The 27733-nt window shown below is 37.1% G+C and overlaps 1 protein-coding gene across 1 annotated transcript in view; it reads right to left on the minus strand.

Annotated features, from left to right (window-relative positions):
- ANKAR (ankyrin and armadillo repeat containing) overlaps positions 1–27733 on the minus strand; it is a gene marked incomplete at its 5' end in the record, with an annotated part of 90246 nt that overhangs the window by 40179 nt on the left and 22334 nt on the right. Inside the window, 8 exons of the mRNA XM_082658448.1 lie at positions 7187–7355; positions 12258–12499; positions 13852–13956; positions 16588–16796; positions 19590–19791; positions 23935–23970; positions 25388–25607; positions 26750–26930. Coding sequence (XP_082514574.1) covers positions 7187–7355; positions 12258–12499; positions 13852–13956; positions 16588–16796; positions 19590–19791; positions 23935–23970; positions 25388–25607; positions 26750–26930 — 1364 coding nt within the window. The remainder of the gene's footprint in view (positions 1–7186; positions 7356–12257; positions 12500–13851; positions 13957–16587; positions 16797–19589; positions 19792–23934; positions 23971–25387; positions 25608–26749; positions 26931–27733) is intronic.

Consider the following 27733-nt stretch of genomic DNA (forward strand, 5'->3'; position numbering starts at 1 on the left):
TGCCACAATTACTGAGCCTGCACTCTACAGCCCGTGCTCTAGAGCCCACAGGCCACAGCTGCTGAGCCTGCGTGCCGCAACTGCTGAAGCCCATACGCCTGGAGTGTGTGCTCCGCAGCAGGAGAGGCCACTGCAGTGAGAGGCCCGTGCACCGCAGTGGGGAGTGGCCTCTGCTCACTGCAACTAGAGAAAAGACCGAACGCAGCAGCAGGGACCCAATGCAGCCAAAAATAAGTAAATAAAATAAATAAATTTATTTTAAAAACAAATAAATAAAAATAAAATGAGTCTTGGTAGGCAGCATATTTATGTGTCTTGTTTTTTATCCATTCAGCCACCTTATATGTTTTGTATGGAGCATTTAGTCCATTTACATTTAAATTAATTATTGATAGGCATGTACTTATTGCCATTTTGTTAACTGTTTTCTGGTTGTTTTGTAGTTCTTCTCTGTTCCTTTTTTCTTCTCCTGCTCTCTTCCCTTGTGATTTGATGAGTATCTTTAGTGTTATGTTTGGGTTCCTTTCTCATTTTTTGTGTATCTATTATAAGTTTTTGGTTTATGGTTACCACTAGGTTCATATGTAACAACCTATGTATATAGGTGTTTATTCTAAGTTCATGATCTCTTAAGTTTGAACACATTTTAAAAGCTCTAAAATTTTACCCCCTCTCCATGTTAAGCTGTCTACTAGCTCTGTAAGTGGTTAATCCACTATCTTTATTATATGTTTGCCTTTACCAGTGATATTTTTTCTTTCATAATTCTATTATTTCTAGTTGTGGCCTTTTCTGCTTAGAGAACTCCCTTTAACCTTTCTTGTAAGGCTGGTTTAATGGTGATGAACTCTTTTAGCTTTTGTCTGTAAAACTCTTCTCTCTCCTTCAATTCTGAATGATAACCTTGCCAGGTAGAGTATTCTTGGTTGTAGGTTTTTTCCTTTCAGCACTTTGAATATATCATGTCACTTTCTTCTGGACTGCAAAGTTTCTGCCAAGAAGTCAACTGATATGGGAGTTCCCTTATATGTAACTAATTGCTTTTCTCTTGCTGCTCTTAAGATTAAGATTTTAATTTTTGACATTTTAATTATAATGGGTCTTGGTGTGGACCTCTTTGGGTTCATCTGTTTGGGACACTGTCCTTCCTGGACTTGGATGTCTGTTTCCTTCTCCAGGTTAGGAAAGTTTTCAGCTATTACTTCTTCAAATAAGTTCTCTGCCCTTTCTCTCTTATCCTTCTTGGACCCATATAATGTGAATGTTGGTACACCTGATGTTGTCCCAGAGGTCCCTTAAACTATCCTCATTTAAAAATTTTTTACTTCTTTTTTCCATTCAGCTTGTGTGAATCCACTACTCTGTCTTCTAGATCACTTACCCATTCTTCTATATTATCTACTCTACCATTGATTCCCTCTCGTATATTTTCCATTTCTGTTATTGTATTCTTCAGCTCTGATTGGTTCTTTTTTATATTTTGTAACTCTGTTGCAGTTCTCACTGTGTTCATCCATTCTTCTCACAAGTTTGGTGAACATCTTTATGATTATTACCTTGAACTCTATCAGGTAGATTGCTTATCTCTGTTTCATTTAGTTCTTTTTCCGAGGTTTTGTTTTGTTCCTTCATTTGGAACATATTCACCTGTCTCCTCATTTTGCCTAAGTCTCCAAATTTATTTCTATGTATTAGGTAGGTTCCTTCTCTCTCCCAATCTTGGAGAAGTGGCCTTATGTAGGAGATGTCCTATGGAGTCCAACAGCATGCTCCCCTCTGGCCACCAGAGCTAGATGCTCAAAGGGTGTCCTTATGTGGGCTATATGCCCCCTTCTGCTGTAGTGGGGCCAGCTACTTTGGGCACACGGTAGGCAGGACTGGTTCCTGGTCTGGCTGACTGAGAGGTCCTGCCTTGTGTGGTTGCTGTGGGCACACTGGTGGGCAGGGCAGGCTCTGGTGGTTAGATAGTTGCGAAGCCAGTGATGCAGGCAAGCTGGTGGGTGGGGCAGGCCCCTAGCACTAATAGGCTAGAAGGAGGATTCCAAAATGTGCCTGCCAGCATCAGTGTCAGCACAGTAGAAGATCACATGAATAGCTGCCTCAGTGTCTCATTCCCCAGTAGGAGTCCCAGCTGCCTCCTGCCTCTCCAAGAGGCCTCTCCAAGATGAGCAAGTGGGTCTGACCTAGGCACCTTTCAAACTGCTGCCTCTCTGCAGTGGGCCTCAGAGCATGTGAGATTTTGCATGCACCCATAAGAGCAGTTTCAGTTTCCTACAGCCCTCTGGCTCTCCCAAACATACGCCTCACTGGTTTTCAAAGCCAGAAGTTTTGGGAGCTTATCTTCCTTGCATAGGATGCCCTAGCTGGGGAACCTGATATGGGGCTCAGACTCCTCACTACCCTGGGAGGACTTACGGGGCCGTGATATCTTTCCCACTTGTGGGTCACTACATTGGGGGTGTGGGTCCTGACCAGACCATGTCTCTGCCCCCTCAACCATCTCATTGTGGTTCCTTCTTTATATCTTTAGTTGTGGGAAATCTTTTCTGCTAGTCTTCAGGTTGTTCTCAGAGATAGTTGCTCTGCAAGTAGTTGTAATTTTGGTGTGCCCGCAGGAGGAAGTTAGCTCAGCATCTTCCTATGCTGCTGTCTTGAACCTGACCTGGTCCCCAGAAAACTGCTTTTCAAATGATATGATAATAGCATCCTACTCTCCAATAACCAGAGTATGAGAGTATCAATGTCACTGTAACTTTTTAAGTACAGATATTATCATTAAGAATAAATACATAAATAGGCAAAAAAAATGGTGTCTCACTTTGTTTTGGGTTACTAGTAAATCTAAACATTTTCATATATGCATATTAACAAGTTGTAATTGTTCTCTTTAAAACGTAGAGAGGGACTTCCCTGGTGGTGCAGTGGTTATAAATCTTCCTGCCAATGCAGGGGACATGGGTTCGATTCCTGATCCAGGAGGATCCCACATGCCGCGGAGCAACTAAGCCCGTGCGCCACAGCTACTGAGCCTGTGCTCTAGAGCCCGTGAGCCACAACTACTGAGCCTGCATGCTGCAACTACTGAAGCCTGTGTACCTAGAGCCTGTGCTCTGCAACAAGAGAAGCCACCACAATGAGAAGGCTGTGCACCGTAACGAAGAGTAGCCCCTGCTCGCTGCAACTAGAGAAAGCCTGCATGCAGCAACGAAGACCCAGTGCAGCCAAAAAATGAAATAAAATAAAATTCAGAGAAAAGTTGCAAAAATAAGTCAGAGAACTCTCCTAAGATTTGGCAACAACTGATTTTTGCCCAAACCAATCTTTACTATGATGTTTGCAAAATGTTTATTTTCCAAATCTACTGCTCCCTTCATACTTATCAGTTGCATTCTACTGTAAAGAAGAGCTCTTCCTACTTCTCTATTTATTTATTTCCTTGTTTATCCACTTATCATCAAGATGGGCTCTTGGATTTTTATTTTATTCAATGAGTTATAATCCATTAATTTCATTATTTGTATTGATTCTCTGTCCAAGATTTGGCAATTGTCCAAGATTGTCCAACTTGAAGGGCCAGTGGGAGTTCCTTCAAGTTGACCCCTGTGTCCTTTAGATACACCTCCATTTGAGGGGGGCGCATTTTCTTACTTTCTGCCACAATACGATGTTTTGGACTTACCATGTACCTGCTCTGCCCCAGCCCCGGAATCAACCATTTCTCCAAGAAGCTCTGGTTTCTTTTAATGAGGAATGGTATTTAGAAATAAAGATTTGGTACTAGGTATATTCATTGCTACTGAAGTGTCATTGCTACTAGACTCTTTAAGCAGACAAGGCTAGGAAAATATATATATTTCCAATTTTCCAATTCCAGTCCAACCCCACAGGATTCTTTATTGCCTTTCCACATTCTGTATATTTCTTTTCACAGTGAGAACCCAATAATATTAACACTTTATTGATTTGGTCAGTCCTACAATACTTATAACACAGGTTCAGAGCTGTTTTACCCATATCACTATGAAATACAAATCCACTAAGAAGAATTCAAGATATGTATTTTTCTCCCCTAGACTGAAGCTGTATAGTAAAGCACTGTGCTCAAAGTTACTTTAAAAAGCTACTTTAAAATTAAAAAAAGTTACCTGTGTTCATTTTTTTCTTTTTAATCTAGCTATATAATTCATTTGATATATAATGGGGTTCATTTGTTTTTGTTTGTATTCAATTTTAGATTCCTCCTTCTGTCTTGTAGATTTAATGTAGTTTTTTTTTTTAATGTGAAGACATCAATATGCTTCCAGAAGTTAAAACTGTACAAAAAGGTGTTTTTAAATTCAAGCAACCACACTCTCTAAATTTAGCATTTGTTCTTTCATAGACTTTCTATTCAGGTTAATTGTCTGTCTATTAAGGCCTTATTGTTCATATCAATTTACATACTCACTTTATGTCAAATATATTAACTTTTTTGTTATGAATATTTTTATCATTCAATCACTTATATATTCAGCAAATATTTTATTGAGTGGCTACTAGGAGTGTCCTAGGTACTGGGAAACTATGACGAACCAACAAAACAAAGTCCTTAGCCTTGTGGAGCAAGCTCAAAGGCCAGAAGTATGAAATAGCAATAAGTTCAATATTAATTGAGAATAAAATAAGAGAGGAAAGGAGTGACAGGAAATAACAGGAAGGTTATTTCCTTTCCAAGTTGGAAGTTTAGAAGGCTGATAGGCTGTGCTAAAACTTTGGACATTATCATAGGTGACAAAGAGCCACTGAATAATTTAAAGGAAGGGAAAGATATAATCAATTTTGTATTTTAGATAGATCACTCTAGTAACACTTGGGATGTTTTTCAGCTAACAAGGTAATAAAATTAAGAGAGTGTGAAGGGAACCATTCTTTCTCTTACCCCATATTGCTGCATCAGTCCAAAAAGTAGAAATTCCTACTCTCATCTCCCACTCAGGAATGTTACTCATTACCCCCATAAAATAATGAGTCATTGCAAATGCATGGCTTAGCTTCCTTTTGGTGCTATCTTTTTGCTATTTTCTCAAAGCAAGCTTTCCAGCTGTTACTGAAGTTTTGATCTCCATTACATTCTTGTGTCTATTTATGAATTGCACCCAAATTCTAAAGGGAGAGGGCTGTCTTTATTTACACCTCAATAATCCAGACTAGCTCTGAAGCTCAGAGGAGAGGTCAGGGATTTCGATAGAGAACTGGGAAGAATAGATTATGAATGTAATGAAGTTACTAAGAGTAAATAAAATTGCTTAAGAAGCGTGTGCTGTGTGAAAAAAGCAGGAGACCAAGAACAGAAGCTTGAGGAACTCCAACATTAAGAGTTGGGTGAAAGAAGCCTAATTATGGAAGGGTTTTGGGGTTTTTTTCCTATCTAAAACCCTTTCAGAATTCCAAAGTTCCAGATTTTAGAAGATAATGAGCTCATACTATACATTACATAACATCCCAGAGAATCTGGAGAAAACATATTTCTGCAGTGAAATGTATGAATAATCATTTTCAGAAGGATGAGGTTACTCTTTAAATTTTGCTCAGATAGTTTGGAGTTGAAAATCATTTCATATACTTTCTACCACATATTTGAATTTCCATGGTGGTGTTGTGTTATTATATAAACCTTTGTTAATAACACAGAACAGGACAATTGCATGCATTAGAAAAGATGAAATAAGAAGCACTGTAGGAACAAAAACATGTATGCATGTACATACATATGGGGAAGAGTATGGAACAAACAGCTAAAGATGGTAAAGCAAAGATCTCAAACAAACCAAACTCAGCAAAGGTTGAGGAACCCCTTGGAGATGTTAAGGAGATGTTAACAAGTCCATAGTCTTAAGAAACTGCATGTGAATCTACTTTGGGGCCATTTTACCTTAATGCATGAAATCTTAGAGTGGTTCAGAAGAGTTAAGAGGATATTGGAATTAATAAAACTCTTTTGTAATCCCCTAAAACTTAATAGCACAGCTAATATACAGGAGAATCATTTGTTAAAGCACTAAAATTAGAAGTGTAGAATTTACAAATTATAAATGGGGAGAAAAACAATTAAAATTTCTTCAAAAGTATTTATCTTCCTTGGAGTGAAGAGATAGTACAGATTACAATATAGGATGTTACTTTTATTTAGGTTTCAGATGAGGCAAGAGCCCAAAAAAGAAATGATTTTGGTAATTCATTTCTATAGCTTTCTTTCAGGAATTCATTTATTATTTATCTAAATTGCCTCTACAATTTGTGCTTTGTTCAAGCATCTGGGGTTGGGAGGAAGAAAAAGGATAGGGAAAACCTATTCCCTGACTTTAGGAATTTGTAATGAAGGGAAAGGACTTTCAAATGATTTCACTACATGATAGAGGTCCTTAGAAGATGATAATTGCTTAAATTTGAAGTTCTAAAGTAAAAGAAAGCCTTCTGCAACAATCCCCTTATCCATAACCTTGTCTTACATTTTAGCCAACATATTTATTCTGTATTCATTCTTAGAGGACTAGAATAGAAAGATAGGTGATAAACTGAGCAGGAAGAAAAACATACAACCTTTCCCCAATTTTTTATTCCCCCAAATGTGGGGAAAACCATAGATTTTAAGTTTATGTATATGCTCACTTGGAATGAGAAAATTCTTACAGAACCTGAGAGACCATTTGCAGTAGCTGCAGAAACTGCCTCATAGCTTCTGGTGTTCCTGGTGTTTACAGGCACTGAAGTTAATTAATTAATCATTAATTAACCTAATGATCTGATGACATTGAATTTTGATATCAAATATCTAACAGCAAATCTGAAGTCCTTATTGTAACTTGAAAAATAGCTTCCAATGATCAATGTGTGTCTTATTCATACAAGGAGACATCTACTTGAGTCCCTGGGCATATTAACTACATTATTTTCATTACTCATGCCAATATTTCCATTTATAAAAATATCTAGTTCAACATTTTAAAAATTATGGCTTTGAGAGTCAATTCCTTTTATAAATCCAGCAGTTTAAATTTAAGTGTTTCAGAAGTTAGGTTATGTTACATATGTCTAGTTCCATCCTAAGATAAATCCAGGACATCTATCATAAAGGACAAGTCCAAACATGTATTTGCTTCACTTAATATATCTGGTCACTTTAAAATATATAGAACTAAAGACTTACCTGACTCAGAACTCAGAAATGTGATAAGATACGGGATGCCTTTATGGTCTCTCACTGCTCTTTGATTGTTTTTGTTTCCCATACATAATACCCGTAGACAGTTCATTACATTTACTAGCACGCTTTCTATGTCTAAGTTCAAAAGATTTATCAGAGCTGGAATTCCATTCTAAAAATAAACAAAAAGATTTAGTTGAAGTTATTTAAGATGTATGCTATCTTTATTTAGAAACACAAGTCTATAATCTTTCTTGCTATAAATATCTGCTTAATTAGGAGAGAAAAACTGCCCATAAACAAATGTGTCTACGGATATGGCACATTAAATGACAGTTATTACAACTTTGAGCATATCTTATGCTTCAATATTAAGGAAAGTATTCTATAAATATATTTTCTGCCTCCCTCCCTCCCTTCCTTCCTTCCTTCTTTCCTTCCTTTCTGTGCCGTACCACATGGCATGTGGGATCTTTGTTCCCCGATCAGGGATCGAACCCATGCTCCCTGCATTGGAAGTGCAGAGTCTTAACCACTGGACCACCAGGGAAGTCTCTATAAATATATTTTCAAATAGTCTCCTCTATACCAAAATAATTTGAGGCTGCAAGTTCACTGTAACATTTAAGTATCTAAAAGTGAAACAACTAAGTAATACCAATTGAATACAGTGCCCATTTGGAAATATTTGCTATTGTATACATTGCACTGGTAATTGGTAATTATATTTATGCAACACAAAATATTATTTTTAAATGTTAATATAGTTTCTTAATTTTAAGTGGAGTAAAGATGGCATTTCTCCCTACTAACAGAATTAATGAAAGGATATTAAAGAAGATAAGAAACAGAAATGTAATGTCCTTTTCAATAAAGCTAGGAGACATCAGTAATGTTGAACCATAATAAATGTTTATGAGTAGCCAACAGGGATGCGCAAGATCTCCCATGGCCACCGGCTACAGGAAATACTGGCAGAACACAGTTTTCCAAAGTAAGTGGCTCTACCTTAAGGGGCAGGAAAACATACACATACACACACAACACACACACAACACACACACACACACACACACACACACACACACACACACACACACACATCCCTGTCTGGAACAAGAGGAATGGGTATGGAGGATGGCAGCAGGATCTTTCCTGGACCAATTTGTCCTAAAGTTTCAAAAATTAAGGAAGGCAAGGACGAATAAAGAATGATACCAATAAGAGGTTTGGAACAAGTAGTCTTATTGGTGAGATAAAAAGGAAGAGATAGACTTTTGCATTGTGGAGGAAATAGAATCCACATTATGAGTACTATGCAACAGTCTCTGCTGGCTAAGGGAAAGTGAAGCTGAACAGACCCATGCATACAACCCTGTAGCATATGTCATATTCTTGCTAGCCTAGAACATGGATCTGGGCCCTTTCCCACATGCATTTCCTGCAAATAGCTAGACCAGAAAGAACTTATCTAATTCAAAGTGAGTAATGTTCAAAAAGGAAGCAGAACAGGATCTGTCCAAATATATTATAAGATTAAAAATAGGAAAAACTTATGACAGATAAAGAATGCTTGTAAGAAAAATATGCCACAAAGTAGATGAAAAACTTTAACTGAAAATGGTATATTGTTATCAATGAAAAAAATTAGGCAATCACCTCTATAAAACAAGGGTGCACAGGAGAGACATCAGTGCTCAGGGAAGATTTTTTGAGACAGGGAGAGGTGAAACAAGAGCTGGAAAAGCTCAGGAAAGATGTGGAAAAATATAAAAGCCAAACTGTAATCTACACAAAAATAAATAAGGCCAGAAAACATAGCAAGAGACAAGGAGGATAGGATTGAGGGGGAAAAAAATGAAATAAAACAGTGAGTGGAAAAGGACTAGAGAGAAAATGATAGCTGTATAAAACTGGAAAAGGTGATATAATACACAAATAATTGGTATTCCCAAAGAGAAGTGTAGTTAAGATTTAATTAGTTAATTAAAGTTAATTCAGTGATCAGTAAATTCAAGTCAACTTTTGACTTTCATCTTACAACAGCCTTTGACACTATTGATATTCTTCTCCTCTTTGAACATGTTGCCCGTTTGGCTGATAGGACAACAGTTTCCTCAGGTTTCCTCTTACCTCAGTGGCCATTCCTTCTTAGTCTCCTTTGAGGTCCCTCCAGATCTTTCAGCTTTCCCACAGCTCCTGGTGACTCAACTCCCAGAAAAATAATACAGTATATGACTACTTCTCACCATTTCCACTATTACCACCCTGGTTCAAGACACCACTGTCTGTCACCTGGATTACCAAAATAGCTTCTTAGTTAGTCTTGCTGCATCTACCCTTACCCACCTGTTTCAACACAGAAGGTAGAGTGATATAAATCTCTTCATGGAACTTCCCAGAACAAAATTATTCAATGGCTTAACATACTCAGAGAAAAAGCCAGAGTGTCTAACAATTATCCACATGGCCCTACATGATGTGGTCCACCATTACCCAGCTAAGGTGTCTCCTATTTCTCTTTCTTCAGCTACTTTTGCTTACTTGCTATTCCTTGAATATGCCAGGCATACTCTCACTTCATTTACTTTGCGTTTGTTTCCTCTGCCTAGAATGCTCTTCCCAACAGAAAAACATGGCACACTTCCTCATCTATTTTAGGTTTGTACTCAAATGCCAACTTCTTTTTTTAAATTTATTTTATCGAAGTATAGTTGATTTACAATGTTTTGTTAATTTCTGCTGTATAGCACAGTGATTCAGTTACACACACACACACACATATATACATTCTTTTTTCGTATTCTTTTCCATTATAGTTTATCACAGGATATTGAATATAGTTCCCTGTGCTATACAGTAGGACCTTGTTATTTATCCATCTTATATATAATAGTTTACATCTGCTAATCCCAACCTCCCAATCCATCCCTCCCCCACCCCTCTCCCTTTTTCAAATGCCAGCTTCTTAGTGAAGTATTTTTTGCCAAGCTCCCCCCTTCCCTTTCCCTGCTTTATTTTCCTCCTTAACATCTCTTCTCATCAAATATACTATATTTGGTTTATTTTCTTTATTGTCTTGTTACCCCCAACTGGAATAAAAACTCCATGAAGGCTGGGATTTTGTCTGTTTTGTTCACTGCTATAACTCTAACATCTAGAAGTGTATTTCCATACAATAAACTCTCAAAAAGTACTTGTTTATGAATTTACAGAAAGAATAATACAGAAAAAATATTTAAAGACATGAATTCAAGAAAACGTTTTGAAAATAAAAGAAGATGAATGTACATGTTGAAAAGTCACACCAAGCCCCAGGAAAAATAGGTAACTAACACTGATGTGTAAGTCCTGGAATTTAAAGATAAAGAAAAAAAGAGGAAGAAAACACTGCTCATACAGTAGAAGATTTTTAGAGAACCAAAAATAATAACAAAATATGCCAAAACTAAGATTAAACATCACATCAATAAATGTAAATGAGCTATATTCAATAAAAAGTGAATGACAAAGCAAACCCAAATATACTGCATACAAGGGACACATTTATCCTAACTCTGGGTGATCAGAATCACTGGAGAGGTCTAAAGTGAGGTCTAAATGAATAAGACTAACTGACTAACTCTAGTTGTGGGCCTGGGGGGAGGGGAAAATTTCTAATATATTTTCCAAATGATTGATAACAAAACAACCAGCAAGAAGTAAAATGACTCCAAAAAGTTAAAAAGAAAACGATAAGCAAAGCCAAATTAAACATGAGAGCACAAAAGAACACAAAGATCACAAATCTAATTTTGGACAACACAGAATTTGGGGCAAAAGTATTGCACTTGACAAAAAGTGTATATTTTATAATGCTAAATGACTCAGTCCATAATGAAGAAGTGTCACCTGACAAAAACTATAAAAATAACCTTATTTATAAATATCTTTAAAAGATCTTACCTAAAATATTAATAGACATAATAAGGTGGGTTTTATTTGAAGAACTACAGCATGGCAAAGATTGCTGGGTGTTCACAAAAAAAAAATTTTTTTTCTTCTAATTCTTTCTAGTACACAAATAGACTACATTTACCAGCCAGAATAGAAATAGCCAAGATGGCACTATTTCTTTTAATATCTTCTCATAAACAACAAGAAGCAACCACATCCCCCAGAGCTAAATAAGCAGTTGACCTGTCTTCCATGTTGTCCCAGGTGATAGTTTTACCAGATAATTTTGTTGAGAAACAGTTTTCCCTTGGTCTCTTGCACTCCTACCAGTATTGGGAGTGTATCAAGATTGTAACAGCTCTTTTACCTGGGCCATTTTTCAGGATTTTTATGTAGCTATCTTTTTTTTTTTTTCTTTTTGACTGAGAAATAAATCTTCATTTGTTTTTAGCATTGATATTTGGGAGATATGACCACAATATCATCTAGGCTATCCTAGATGATACCACCTCCTTATGTAACATAAACTCCTCCCCAGACCTTGCCAAACTGGAGCTAGCAAGATTTTATGTGTCACTTCCTTGAATTACTGTTCACTTCATTTGCCTGTGGTTTTTCTCATTATAATGGCATTACCCCATGATGTGGGCCCTAGAAGTGGTACATGTGCAAGTACAACCTTTACTCATATCCTAATGCTGTTTATCACTTACTGGATCTTGGCTCATCCTGCTATCATTCTTGAAAGGTGTGGTAACGTCTACCGCCAGGCAAAGAATAGGCTTGCTTACTGGTTGCTACCAAAGTGATAGGTTTCTTAAGCTCAGCGTTCCTCAGATTTGACACAAACCCAATGTGCAGGTATGATCTACCTGGGCCCACTCTGTTGCCTTGTGAGACTTAGGGACAGGGAAAACAGACAACCCTTTGCTGTGCTTGCTCTGGTACTATCTGGCTCTTGTCTAATTTTGGCACTCATGGGATTGTGGCAGGTTTTCTCTTTGCCATCCTCATTAAGATTGGAGCTCTTCCCTGAGAGTTTATGAGGGCCACTGCATAATGAAATGGGTATGTATCTTTCTAGCTTCTATATGAGAGAATTAGTCAGTCAAAATGATGTTCTATGAAAAGAGCTTACATATTTGGCAATAACATCCTTGTTTTCAAGTTGAGCAATATCATATAGAATGACAGCACACCGAGAGTGTAGTTCGGGTTCATCAGAAACCAGTAGGTCGATCAAAGCTGGAATAGCTCCTGCTTCTACTAGAGCATGCACTATCTTTGCATGGGTTGAGATATTACTCAATAACCCAACTGTTTTGCACTGTAATTTTATTTTGGAACCTTTTAATAGATTGATTAAGGCAGGAATGGTGCCTGCAATGAAAAGATCAAGAAAAAGCATGAATTGTTTGTAACTATTTGTAGTCAATTTATCATGGTAAGATTTAAATAATGTTTATGGGCATTGCCATATAAACAGCAAATAATTCTGTAAAATATTTATAAAATTATCATTTGAAACTACGCAAATGCACTTTTCTTTCTTTTCTATAGTGTAGGCAGCTCTCATTGTTTACACATTTGATTTTCACATAGCACACAATCATACATTTCATATTGGTGATACTAAGTCACCGCTGAAACATTGAATTTTGACTTAAGATCATTGATATATAAATGATTTGAGCTACCATATGGTAGAGTTCAGTTTTGGTTACTGCATCAACTTTGTGTGGCAGTTGTTTGTATAATTATTTGAGCATTTTATTATGTTTTACTCATGTTTTATACAATCAACTGAAAAATGAAAAGTGCTGAATCTAGTATAAAGCAGTCTTAGCCTCATTAATTACAGTCTGTTCAAAGATGAAAATCATTGGGCATGGTGAAAATAGAAAATATGGCTTCAGTTGGATGCTTGTTACTTTAGTTCAATGTGAAGGAAAAACATTAAAGAGCACACATGACATGCTGGTAATATCATGGGTATAATTAGGGATGTATATATGTATTTAGCTACCTTAAATGAAACCTCCATCATGACTTGTTTATCTGTGGTTCACTTTTTTTGGACAAAGAGCTTTTTGTACATGTTTTTAGGAACATATTAGGGGACTACCTACGATAAATTTTTCATTCATTCAACAAATATTTATGAAGCATCTCATTTGTGCCCAATATTCACATTAGAGTAATGGCTACCATAATGGATAGTGTAGATAGAATATTTCCATCATTTCAGAAAGTTATAATGGGAAGTGCTATTCTCAAAACAATCCTGTGAGGTAGTAACTATTTTATTAATGAGGAAATTAGGCATAGAGAGAGTAAGCAACTAGCCTAAGTCCTAAATGTAGAGCTAGTTACAAACCCAGGCCTGACACTGCAACTGCTATTTTTACAAATAAAGTGTACCAAAAAAGAATAGGGATAATTTCTAAGTGAAAGTAAACATAGGATAGTATGATGAAGTAATTTAATATAATTTTTAAGTTCGCAAACTTTTAGAGAAATGAGATTTATATAGTTTTTTGATCCTGTGCAGCTTCCACTTGGAATATAAAATATAAGGTTTACAGGTAAAGGAAATGATCTTAGAAAAATAGAAAGTTAAAATCAACTAAAAAGTTTTCTCCATAATTAAAAATACATTTTAAAGTGATTGACTGAATAAATCCCTACATAAAATAGCATAAGCAAAAGATAGTTAATAGATTTCACATCACCTGCATCCAAAATACATTTCCAGTATTCATCATTTGCTAAGCAGATTACTTCTAAAGACATGACAGCCATCATCCTTCGTTTATAGCTTTCACACTGCAACATTTCTGGTAAGTTTTCAACAGAAAAATACACATTGTAATTTCATAAGAGGTAATGGAATGATTGATTCTGTTTCTGTACAGGCCAAGTGAAGCCATGAGTTGAGGTCACCAACATCACCACCAACTGCATTCATTAAATTCCCCTCTGTGCATGTGAGGTGCTTAAACGGATTGAACACCCATGTTCTTTGAAGTTTATAATCTATATAATTAGTATTTAAAAACTCTGAAATTTTTTATCTTTGGTCTGAATGACTTAGATTGGCTGGCCACATGGTTCAAATTCACTTGGAAAATAGTATACCTCTCTCTTGCCTGATATCAGTTGTTGAATAAAATTTGAGTGTGGGTTTTCAAGGACAGCAAAGTAAACTACATTACTGTCAATAAAATTTTAATATCCATTAAAGCTTTATACATTTCCTGAGTATGAAGAAGATACTTTAAAAAAAATCTTGAATGAACTTATACTCCAGACAGGAAGTAATACAAATATACATGATTCTAAACAATATCTCTGGTTCAAGCAAAACCACATAGAAATATCTTTGCTCATCTCTTTTTACCCAGCCCCTATAACAACAAATCTGGTCCTGACTCCTACCTAGCTGGTTCACTCCATGGTACTCTCTTTTAAATTTCAGCTTCCACTCCAAGAGCTAATCCCGGGGAGTTCTAATAAACTCTAATTCTTCTTTTACTCATCGTGGAAATGGGTAGTGTGAGGAGAAAGAGCTATTATAGGGCACGAAGCAAAGAAGCAGTGGCCAGACGCTCATGGTTACTGTTGTGTTCATGTCATTATCAGGACTTCCCAACAATCGCTGTAGGAAGGAGTGGCTGTCAAGAATTTTTTGTGCCATTAGGCTGTTACTGTTAGGGGCCAGAAGGTCCTACCACTGCATTTCAAATGTGTTAGCCTTTATCAAAAGCAGCAGGATAGTCTTCTTAGTTACCTCTCAAAAGACTAAGATATAATGATATATATGCATACAAATAAACACTGAAAACCCCGTCCAGTATCTCTTGGGCTGATATACTTGGAATGTGTTCCCAGCACCCAGTAAATTCCAAAATCAGGTATTGAGCCAGTTTTGAAACTAGTTACTCAGACTTTGTGCATCAGTCGGTTGAAAATCTTAAATATTTATTTATCTTATCTCATCCTAAAACGAGTTGTTGGGAGAAATATCAGTTCTCATTCTCCAATTTGTTTAATTTTTCCTTTAGTTTTATTAAAGTAATATATGCTCATGATTCAGAGTTAAATGTTACTAAAAAGGCTACAGCAAAATATAACGGTTCTTTACCCCACCCTCTCCACTTTTCTGAATTTCTCTCTCCAGATAGTGCCACTTTGGACTCTTCCCCTATACCTTCTGTGATTTACATATCTCCACATTTCTAAATATTTATACACAGTTACCTTTGGCTATATCAGTTTTAGACATCATTGACTTCATGTCATGATAAATGGGAAACTAGCTCTTTCAACACTGCTCTGCCATTTCCTCTGTTCCCCCCCTTCCCTATATTTATAGTTTTTAGTTAAATGAAAATTCAACACTTACATTATAATGCCTATACAGATATTATTCACAGCTAAGTACTGCAGTGTACTGCCTTGTGTCTCCTTACTTTTGCTTTTCCTGGAGGTAATAATTTCCTTAGTTTATTTCATCTGCTTAGTTTTCTTTGTACCTATTGGTTATTCCTCCCACACTTTCCTTTTGGTCTGGGTACACAGTTTCCATTCTCGGACTTCCCTTTGCTGTCATCTTTGAAATTCCCTTTGATTTTCTCTTGGGTCAGATTCCCAGTTTCCTGTTAGTTGGGGAGAATCCCTGCTTTAGATCTTTAGGTCTTTCCTGGTTAGCCTCTGCAGAGAGCACTCCTGACTGGCACTGCTAGTTCTCCAGCCAGCCTATTAGGGATTTATGGTGTGAATCTGAGACGTTCTCAGCTTTCCCAGAGTTGGCTTGGAATGATCCCTCTGGTCTGCTACGTCCTAAGACTTGCCTGTCTGCTTTCAATATTTTATTGCTTTTTCCTGTTTTCTCTTCAATGCTTGTTTGCTGCTATTTAATCTCTACATAATTTTAGTAGGGTCTTGAGAGGGAGTAAAATTAGATGTGTACATTCAGTTGGCCAGTAACTCTTACCTTTATAGTATTTCTGGCTAGATTGAATATAAATTGGGGGAGAAAACCTCAAATAGAATTTTTCACAAAACATTATCAAAATATGAGGAAAGATGCTGCTGAATCTGTCTCTAAAATTAGGATGTGAGGAATGAATTGGAAGGAATCTTATATTTTCCACTCAAACTTTATTTCCTACCTCTTTTTTTTTTTTTTTAATGGAACCGAGGATGGCTGGACTTTTGGAGAAAGTTGGAAAATAAAAATAAATATAATTGTGTGAAATATCGTCTGGGTTTATTCTTTTATTTTAATTTAGAAATAAAACTACTTTTACACACACAAAAATAGTCCAGTATTATTTGTATTTCTGATTTTAACTCAGAATATGATGCATGCTTTACTTTGTTTTATTTCAGAATAAGTACCAATAATTAAACTGAATAATGATCAGAACATTTATTTATAAAGAGATTATGTGTTCTGTACTCACCTACTAAAGTTTTCCAAACTGGGAGTTCAGGAATATTTAACTCTATTACATGCTTGAGAACTTCCGTGTGAAAGGTTAGCACTGCTAAATGAATTATATTATTTCCTTTAATATCTGTTTTTCTCCAGTTAGCTCCAACAGAAAGTAGGTACTGAATAGTGTCCAGTGCTCCCGAAGTGGCAGCAAGTAACAGTGGAGTACACTGATTCCTAAAAATCAAGGAATATGTCATAATAATTGAGCACACACATAGTGTCAAATTTACTTCTTGTAAAACTATCCAAATGGCTGTTGGAGGAAGTCTGATTTATACATCATCTTCTTTTCCTTACATAGTGTTGTTCTGTATATTCCACATGTCAGTAGATTTGCCCCCCTTGCCTTGGCTACCCCTACCTTCCCTCCCAACTTGATTATCATGCATTACAATTCATTTGGAAGTTGATAATGTAGAGAGTTCTTAGACTATCCTATCTCATTGGCTCCCTACAATTCTATGAGTGAAGGAAAAAGCAAGGCAAGTGTTATCAGCCCACTTTACAAATGATGAAACTGAGGCTCAGGTAGTGCTCCAGCCCATTTCTTTTTATAATTATTATTATTTTTTAACATCTTTATTGAAGTATAATTGCTTTACAATGGTGTGTTAGTTTCTGCTTTATAACATAGTGAATCAGCTATACATTTACATATATCCCCATATCTCCTCCCTCTTGCATCTCCCTCCCACCCTCCCTATTCCACCCCTCTAGGTGGTCACAAAGCACCAAGCTGATCTCCCTGTGCTATGCAGTTGCTAACCCATTCTTTACAATTCATGTCCACTTCTCAAATCCCAGCTTCCTCAGTGTGGCAGAAACTAACAGTTTTTCTCAAAAACCCACTATCTGCTTTTTAGATGGTGAAGAGTTTTTGGTTGGGCACATGGTAGTCCAGCCAAATGCTACATTTCCTACCTCCTCATATAGGTAGGTATGGCCACATGACTGAGTCTGGCCTGTGTGATGTTAGTAGAAGTTACCTGGCCAATTCCCTAAAGAGAAATGGAGTGTGCCATTACTTTTCCTCTCTCTTTCTTCTCATGGCTAGAATGCAGGCATAATAATGAAAGCAGGAGTTGCCATTTTGTACCAGGATATGGAAACCACATGTGAAGAAGCAACAAGAGGACGTCTGGGTCTCTCATATTGCCAAGCCATTATGCCAGCCCTCGACCACCAACCCAGACTTCATGAAAAAGAACTACATTTATCTTTTTTAAAACTACAGATATTTGGGGCTAGCTTTGTCACGGCAACTTCAACTGTATCTTAACTAACAGGTCTACTGACTAGCAATGTGACCTTAAGCAACTTGGGTTACTTTCTTGTCGGTAAAATTATGAGAGTAACAAAAATCAGCTGACAGTTTTGGTGTAAGGGATGAATAAGGTGCTTATTAGCACAGTCTTCATACATAGTCCCCCTGCCTTTTTTCACCATATCACATTGCCTGAAACATTACTTTTATGTTTTATCCTTATACCCATGCCTTCTTCTCTTCATGAAGCCCCTTTCTCTTGCTGCCTGTCCTTGAACGCTCACCAATATCCAGCTGGCCCCAAGCTTCTCCTCTTTTTCCTGGGCCCGGGGGAAACTCATCCTTTATGAGTAAACATCTCTTCATTTTCTCCCTTTTCTATTCTAACAGGAGAGTTCTCCTCCTGTTCCTGTCTTTCGCCTACTCAGTGGTAGGAATAAAGATAACTCCGACTTCTAACACCATCACTCTGATATTCCTCACTTGAAAAATACGTTAGCAAGTTATATTATGACCCTTTCCAGTTCCACAGTGCCACAGCCCCCTGCCAAGTGGGTCCTCTTCCGCCAGCCTAGCTCATGTATTGGCTGCCTCGCCAACATGCCTCCTTCTATTCAGCACCCATGCTAACTACCATCTGGGTCCTGATCTCTCAGGTCCTTGTCATACCTTCATTTGTGCTCCACATTCATACGCACCAGCCTGGTCACACTCCTCATTGGCTCCACATAGATCTCAACCTTGGTAATTGTCTTCTCTATGAATCCTTTGCTTCCTCCTTAAGTTCGCAGATAGCTTTTTACTTCTACCTCTGATTTTCAATTGTTTGACCTTTTACAATCCACCCAGTCTTTTAGCTCCCTTCTGCTCAAAGACATATTGTCAAAATATGACATAACTAGGAACTGAACTCAGGTCTCCACATTCCATGGCTCTTTCCAGAATGCATTTGCCAGACAATCTATTAGCCAGAGACCCTGGTTTCCTGAAAGCTTTTCCACACACATCTCTGCCCCAACCTAGGGAGGATTTATTTCTACACTGAATAATAATCAACAAGTTATTTGAAGACCCAAAAATATGTGAAACTATGCCTAAACCAAAATAATAACCTGGTATTTAGATTACTAGCCAAGAATGTACCCTCAAGAGAAGGTTTACCTCCACCCTAAAGGTTGCTAAGCTGTGAAACAGAACACCGTTTGGGATGTTTCCCTATTGCAAAGTTATTTTCTTTTTTTTAATGTCTTTCTATTCTGGATACCACTAGATATTTCTCCAACTGTCCACTGTCTATCCACCTTGGTCTGGAGCCCTCAGGCTGCCTCCTGGTTGTATAAGGTCCAATTTAGGACAACTTTCTCCTCCCTTGTCTCATGCTTCTTCCAGGACACTAAGTATCAGTAGTTAACCTGATAAATTTATCTGTAGAACCACACCTCTGGGAAAAGGTTAGGAAAAACTTCCTAGGGCTTACTCCTTATTCTTCCAGAAAATATGCATAGGTTAACAGAAGTTCCCATTTTTTATAAATTCTAAAGATAAGTGGTAGGAGAAGACATTCTCCTAGACTAGAAAGGACAGCAGAGTAAGTCCAACATAGCCTTTCAAATCAATCATAACAACCAGTCCTTTTAGTGTCAGTGTTTGGGGCAAGCCATGAAAGCAGAAATTTATATTTTTACAAATGCTTAATAACTTACTCAGCTGTTGCCTCAGCTTCTAGTAAACTAGGATCCTTCCTACAGAGAACAATTATGATGCAGATATTGTCATAGAAAGCAGCAAAGTGAATTGGCATCCAGCCTCTTTTTTCAGAAAGTGTGTAATCAGCTTTGAAATAAAGTAGACAGGTGGTTGTTTCCAATGAGCAAGCCTGTGCTGCCAGGTGTAGAGGTGTTGGACCTAGAATGGATGGATAATTACTTCAATGGTCAAAGAGCTAACATTTCTGAAAACATGCCTTTTTAATGTCCGACCACAGAGCTTAGTATTGTGATATAAAAGCTCCAAGAAGATCACTAAAAGGATTTACTTAGGCAACTCCATACTTCTTTATTTAACTCAGGATGTCTGACCATTAAAAATAAATATTTCTTTATAAGTTAAGAAGAATAAATAACACTTTAAATATTTAAAAAATTAAGTCAATGTATAAAAGTCATAAAATACACTATTTCTTGTTTAAATTATTTTCCATTTTATTCAAATGTTTTGTAGTAGGAGATAAGGTTCTTTAAAATTGAAAAAAATATGCTCATAAAAGGCTTCTATGTCACTAAATCCAGTGGGTGTTTTTCAAGTCTCATCTTACTTCTCAAGTTGAACACTTCTTCTGTTTTCAAAAGGTTTCTTCCCTTGGCTTTTGTGATATGAGACACTCTTATTTTTCTCCAACATCTCTGGATACTTATTTGCAGTCTCCTTTAGGACCTTTTCATTGTCCTGATATCTAAATGAGCCTTAAGACTTTTATCTTCTCAATGGTTTCATCTACGATTTATAAGTTGATGGCCCCCATTATTATGTCTCTAGGTCTGATTTCTTCCCCAAGCTCCAGATCTACCATCTCACTAGGCATCTCCACACACCACTTCAAACTTATCATATTCAAAATTGAACTCCTATCATTTCCTCCAAACCTGATCCTCTTTCAATCGCTCCCTAATTCAGTGAAAGAAATCATCATCCAGCCAGTTCTACAAACTAGAAACCTGAAAGACTCCTCTCATTTCATCTTCATAACCAGTCCCCATCACCAAGTCTAAATATCTCTAGAATGTAATCTTTACTGCCATCACCACCCTACTTAAGGCCGTAATCATCTCCAAACTGATATCCCCACCTTGTTCTTGCCCTTCCCAATCCACTTTTTCAAAATGTAAATCTGATCTTTTTACCTCCTTGTTTAAAACTCTTTGGTGACTTCTTGAGGCCACCTGATCATTAGTACAGGAAAAGGATGCACTGGCTCCAACTTAACCTGAACCATCCCCCCTCCAAAAAGGAAAAGGAAGGAAAGAAGGAAGGAAGGAAGGAAGGAAGAAAAAGAAAGAAAGGAAGGAAGGAAGGAAGGAAGGAAGGAAGGAAGGAAGGAAGGAAGGAAGGAAGAAAGAAAGAAAGAAAGAAAGAAAGAAAGAAAGAAAGAAAGAAAGGCAACATACACACCTTGTTCTCTTTATTTTGGCCTTCTTGCAGCTCCTCAAATGTAGGGTGACCGACCGTCCAGGAAAGTACTGGTCTATGCCTGTTGCCCCAGCATAATTAGTAATACCGCCCTTCCATTTTCAAACTCCCTGATTTGGATGATGAATTATCTGGTCACCCTGGGCTATTTCTGCTGTCTGAAAGCTTCCTTCTCCCAAACAACACTTCTCTGATTGGGGTCTACCTAAGTCTTATTTATTCACCAGCCAAAATTGTATTTCCTCAGTGAAGCACCGTTTTTCTCCCAACTCAGAAAATTCCAATGGCCTCCTGCCTGCCTTAGTAGTCTAAGCTCTATATCATAGCCTTTGATAATCTAAAACATCTGACCCAAATCTATTTATTTAAAATTACTGCTTAGTCTTCCAGTTTCTGGTCTGGCATGTAAGGAGCTTAAAAGTCCCCAGTCCATCCTAAAAGCAAGTAAAAACTTGAACAAACTGAAAAATGAACAACTCTTCTCAGATCCATTAGAGAAGTGAGGTCACAGGGCAAAAATGCTGCTCCCAAAACTAGAGAGATAGACAGGCAGATACAGAGAATCACAACTTACTGGAGCAGAAATCCAAGAGCAGAAACCTCTATAGGAACCAGTGGCAGGGTCAGAAAACCTGATGTGTAATTGACAAATTGCTGGTGGCTCAGCGTGGACAAGTCTGATAGTCAGAAACTCCAGGGGGCCCAGTCATAAGAGGCCCCCATGCTCTAGAGAGTTTTACCTCCAGCTCGACCAGGTCCTCACAGTTAATATTGAGGAAATACCCCCTTGTGCTTCCAGCAGGGGAAGGGGGAAAGGAACCATTTGGAAATACACCACAGCATTCTAATTTTCTTAACAAGGCCAGTCGGTCCTCAGGAGCCTCACCTGCTGAGGTTTTATCGGCGCCTAACCTGCCTGGGGGAAGGGAAGTACCCAATTACAGTCCCCTTCAGCCATCCTGATCCACCTAAGGGGCAGGCAGGGACTGAGAAGCAAGTTGAAGTTCATGGTTCAGGAGCACAAGTTCCCCAAAAGACTGAGACCTAATTATAGGACTACAGAACATTTTGGTTCATTTCAATCAATAAAATGCAATTAGCTCAGCAGGAGAAACATATCAAAATGAACTGAAGTTTGTTTGTTCGGTTTGGTTTGGTTGGTTGTTTGTTTTAAACAATGCTAACCTCCCCACTGACCCTCTCCTTCTCTTCTCTACCTTCCTTCAAAAAATATTTCAGCACAACCCAGGGGCAGGAATACTATTCTTACACCCGCCCCCCTTACTCCTTTAAAGTGTGTTTAATAGAAATGCAGAATCTCGGCTCTCAGCCAGCCCTCTGAATCAGTCTGCATTTAACAAGATACCTGTGTGATTCCTACATACTTGAAAGTTTATCCAATAACAGTGGGACGAAATGTCTCCCCTTGACATTTGCAATGTCTGATGATATTTTGGTTGTCACAGCTGTGGTAGGGGTTGCTACTGGCATCTAGTGGGTAGAGGCCACGGCTGCTACTAAACATTTTACAGTGCATAGGATAGCCCCTACAGCAAAGACTTATCAAGCCCAAACGTCAGTAGTGCTGAGGCTGAGAAACACTGTCCTAGTTATGCTCGAATCAGGGAAGTTCTGGAGGGGTTTATGTAGTCTGAAGAAATTATTCTCGGATAGAGAAAGAACCTTGGTCTAAAGAACAGATGCTCTAATGGGACCTGAAAGCCATTTTTCTCTTTTCCCTGAATTTTCCCTGAACTTCTATAGTACATCACTGTATATTAATAATGCCAGTGATTATGAAATGCTACCCTGCATTCATCCATCATGCGTTCACACAGCAACTATTCCCAACTACCTACTAACGCCAGGCTTTCTCCTGGGCACTAGGATACTATGGCAGAGTAAACCAAATCCTTGCCCTTATGGACCTTATATTCAATGGAGGAAGTCACAATAAACAAATAAATAATATTATACAAGGTAGCCATAAGTAATATTTAGAAAAGAAAAAGGGGAAAAAATAGAGCAATGATGCAGGAGGTGCACTATTGTTACTCAATTGCAAATTCCTACAGGGTAGGTGGGCCTGTAGATAAGCTTTCTTTTCCCCCTCCAGGCCCACTCACCTCCCTCTAAGACGCTCCTTGCTCTCTGCCTCTGCAGATTTTGCAACCCCTGTCCTTTGGCTTCTTGTCAGTAACTGCCAATGCGGAGCCCTGGCAGGAGACTGGAGAAGGAGGATGATGAGGTCAGGATACTTATCCTCTCTGGTCATCTCACGTTAGCTGTTCTTCCACCAATGGAAGGTGGCTGGTTTGCATAACTATTGCCCTCCCCTTACAAAATTCAGGTCTTTGTAAATGGTTTCTTGAAAAATAAACCCTCCTTGAATTAGCCTATATAGAGTATGAAGGTATAGCCTTTTAGATATAGATATAGAAGGTGTATCCTTTAAATTTTTTGTTTTCATCATACACAATACTTAGGTCAAGTCTCTCACCTCAGCAAGAATGACTCATTCCTCAGACCTCACAGATTGTTAATGTCACTAGATGGCAGCATATCTAAATAATATTAACTGCTCTTTTTTTAGGCATAAAACCCACATTGGGGCCTGATTTTACAAAAATAAGTAGAGATAATTTGCAAATTCCAAGGTTAAAAAAAAGAGAACCATCCCCCAAAACTTAAGAAAAAGATGAATAAATAATCATGGGTAGAAAAAAATGTATACTTCAAAATGTATATAAAAATCATTTTGTGTTATTCTCATGTGACAGCATTTTGAAGATTATATACTACAAGGAAAGTTTTAATATATAAACTTTTAAAAATGCACCAAGTATTTTACTTATGTCTTACCATTTCTTTCGTTTTTCATGTCTAGTTTTGATGACTCTGTTTTAAAAGGGAATATACATAGAAGTATGATTATTAATATGCAAAAGGTTTCCTAAATTAGTCAACATTGACTCATATGAAGGAGAACAAAATGACTATTTTGAGATGCAGGTGACAGGATTACATCCAGCAGGACTGAGTGTAATTTTGGGCCAAGTCATCTGGGTGTGGGCATGCGTCTGTCATTGCATCAGAGCAGACCCAGAAACGCTGTCTCACTCGTGGCTGGCCAAAACTCACAGGGGGCAGTTTTGTGTTGGTTAAGTAATAACACATAGACATTTTCCATACTTCAAACTCTACTCAGTTCTTAGCAAATGGAAATCTATGTAGTCACTGGATGAATGAGAAACTTTAATTACCAATGGTTTTTTTACACCAAAAAAAATTAAAATAAAACACATCTTTAAATAACAGGCCTCCCATTGCATTTTGACTGAATTTTGCTCTATTTTAACTAAGTTCATTGTGTATTGAATATTTTAATTAAGTAACAGAAGCATCTTAATACCAAAACATTTTAATTATACTGATAGAGTATGAAATTTATCAGTAGTCAACAGGATTAAAGTAGCACATTTTGTGTTGGTGTGAAACTTAAACACAGCCTCTTAAGGCAGCAAGTTAAAATATAAAATTGCCATTTCTTATTGCCAACGTTATTGCATTAGCTATTCCCAACATTTTATTTCCCTCTTCAGTTGTGGAGGGCTGCCACTTTATTTTCAATTTTATTATTTTTATACTGGTTAAATTTATCCCAATGAACATATAAATATGTATGTATATCTACAATAATAATCAAGAAAATTTGCTTTTTAAAGTTTAAACCAGGTTACCCTTAAAGGGTCATTAATCCTAAAATTATGATTATAGAGGAATTTTTTGTTATTAAATATAAGTTTATGTAGTATGAAGAAACTATTACCTGGTTAAGAGCCTAGGATAAGAAATGGATGTTCTGCTGGGATGTCTATTTATCTCCCTTTTCTCAGAATTTCTACAGTACATCACTGTATATTAATTATGTCAGTGATTATCAAAGGTTACCCTGAATTCATCCATCATGCCATTCATTCAACAAATATTTCTCAAGCACCTACCAATGCCAGGTTTTCTTCTGGGCACTAGGATACCATGGCAAACAAACTAAACCTAATCCTTGCCCTTCATGGAGCTTATATTCAAATGAGGGAAACACAATAAACAAATAATATTTACTACATAAGGGAGCAACAAGTGATACTTAGAGAACTAAAAGGAGCCTCTCTGAGATAAATGAAACAAAAACCTCAGCTCTGCTCTAGGTTCCAATACTAAATTTTAACCTTGTGCTAAAATCAACATGCATTCCTAATGCCGAATAGGGGTAAGTAAAAGAAAAACATTTTAAGATTTAAAAACTTTATGGTACCTTGGCTAAGTATAATAAAGCGTCTCTGGTTAACATTGAAGTTGGCATTGCACAGTTGACATATGATTGGAACTCTGTTGTGTAGAGCAGCTTGATGGAAAATAGCATAACCTGCCTCATCTGAAACATTGATCGTCGAACTTGAAGTTTTACGGCTAAATGTATGGAAAACAGCAGATAATCCTCTTTCAGCAGCAGACTTCATACCAAATGGGATACTCTAAAATTATTAGGAAGGCCAGAATTAGTTTTTTCAAAATACACCTGAAGTTTATTTAGTTAAAGGAAGAAAAGTACAATGAACTATATTATTATAATCACATGATTGGTGTGCAATTACAGTAGAATTTTCACAAGATCTGTGGGCAAGGAAGTTGTTAGAGCTATAAAGAAACATTGAGAACTTTAAAAAATATTTTGGGGAAGTTTTTTTTTTTCCTGTCCTTTTTTTAAGGGAGAAGTTGTAAATCTTTCTTCTCTGGAGACAATTAAAACAAGGAAACAAATATCTTTCTGAAATATTTAAAAAGCAAATGGACATCGAATTCCTTCTCTGATTTAAGAACAATCTAACTTAGAAGTCTAGAGACTTGAAATATATAGCTATAGGAATACAGTTTGTCTTCTTTGCTCTATGTCTCAAAGTGGAGAGGTGAAAATGTTACACTCTTCTTTTAGATGTTCTGACTACTCAATTTTTTTAACATCTTTATTGGCATATAATTGCTTTGCAATAATATTTTTAAATTAAATTAATAGTTTATCAAAGCTTAAAATTTGTGGACATTAAAACAAATAAATGGTAAGTAAATGCCAATGTATCCTTTGAAACTGGTGAGCTCACCACTTAATTTATCAGTTCCAAAAGCTGTCAGTCAAGGCATATTGAAGCAGATACAGAGGTTTGATTCAGGATGCCAGGTTTGCTCCTTAGATTTAGTCCCCACGACCGAAGCCTGCCTTTGCAATTTACTAGCTGTGTGATTTGGGAAAGATCCTTAACTCGCTGCATGTCAAATTTCTCATTTGTAAAATAGGATTGATAACAATAGTACCAGTGCCTTGAAAGAATTTGTTCAAAGAATTTATAGTATTTGTATGCCTGGCATACAAAATAAGCACTCAATAGATATTCAGCTGTTATTAATATTAATCACAATTCCATTCATAAACAGGTTGTTTTGTAACCTGGCCAGAAGTTTGTAATCCAGAATTGTAGAGCTTTTCAGCTGCTAAAATGTGGAATCTTAACTGCATATTGAAGACTTTATTTAACTTATTATTTATCCCTATGATAAAAATTTGAGACATATACTTATTTAAAATTTCTTACACTAAATTATGTGGTAATCATTGAAATACCTTGCATTTCATAGCTTTTGTGAAACCAAATTTTTTCTTAAATTGTTCATGTAATTGAGCATCTGTCAGCGGAAGTCTTTTCAGTCTCAGATTGTTCACTATTTCATTTATGGCTCCCCACCACTGTGTCTTATATAGTTGCTGATAGAAAGTTTCAAGTTCAAAACTGATCACATAGTAGCTATTAAAAAAAATAAAGAAAACAATTTAAGTCTTTCTGACTTGGAAGTTATTTGTTACATTTTTTCTATGCCGGCAAAACTTTTTCTATAACAATTACGATTTTCTATAACAAATACAAAATATAGTTTAAAATGTACTTGATTGTATTTTAATGACATGGTTATCAACTGTTATTAATCAGGTCTTTTATAAAATGTACTTGATTGTATTTTAATGACATGGTTATCAACTGTTATTAATCAGGTCTTTTATAACAAGTATCTTCTCCATACTGACCTTTTTGACTCTGTCTTTCCTATACCACTGACTAGGGGCACTGCCTAAAAGTCACCGAAAGTCCTAACTCTGGTTGAAAGATTCCTAGGTTTACCTTCTAACCATCTGCTTAATCTCCTCTTACAAATTTACTTTTTAATTCCTTTAATCTAGTTATGTCTACATTTGCTTTCTCAAGAGTGGACCATGAGTCTGATTTGGAATGATGTTTTGGGTAATGGCTGCTTGACTTTTACTCACTGCACAGTGGGCTAGAGAAACCCCAACCCACCAGGTCCTTGAATCATAGGTAGGCAATAGGTCCAGTCCCCTCTCACTCTGGAATGAAAAAATGACATCTTGAGTGGCTCTGTTCCCTGGGGTTGCTTATCATCACAGGTAAAAGAAAATGGTGGCCTTCCTCCACTTCTGCCACGAATTACCTTTCCCCATTGGCAGATTTCAGTGGTGAGTGTCTCAGCTGCTGTCCCCACCTCTGCCAGTGGGAAGCCTCTTAATGTTACCTGGGTTTCTCCTCTAAAGGCA

The sequence above is a fragment of the Grampus griseus genome (assembly GCF_964374135.1).
Source record: "Grampus griseus genome assembly, chromosome: 7".
NCBI lineage: Eukaryota > Metazoa > Chordata > Mammalia > Artiodactyla > Delphinidae > Grampus > Grampus griseus.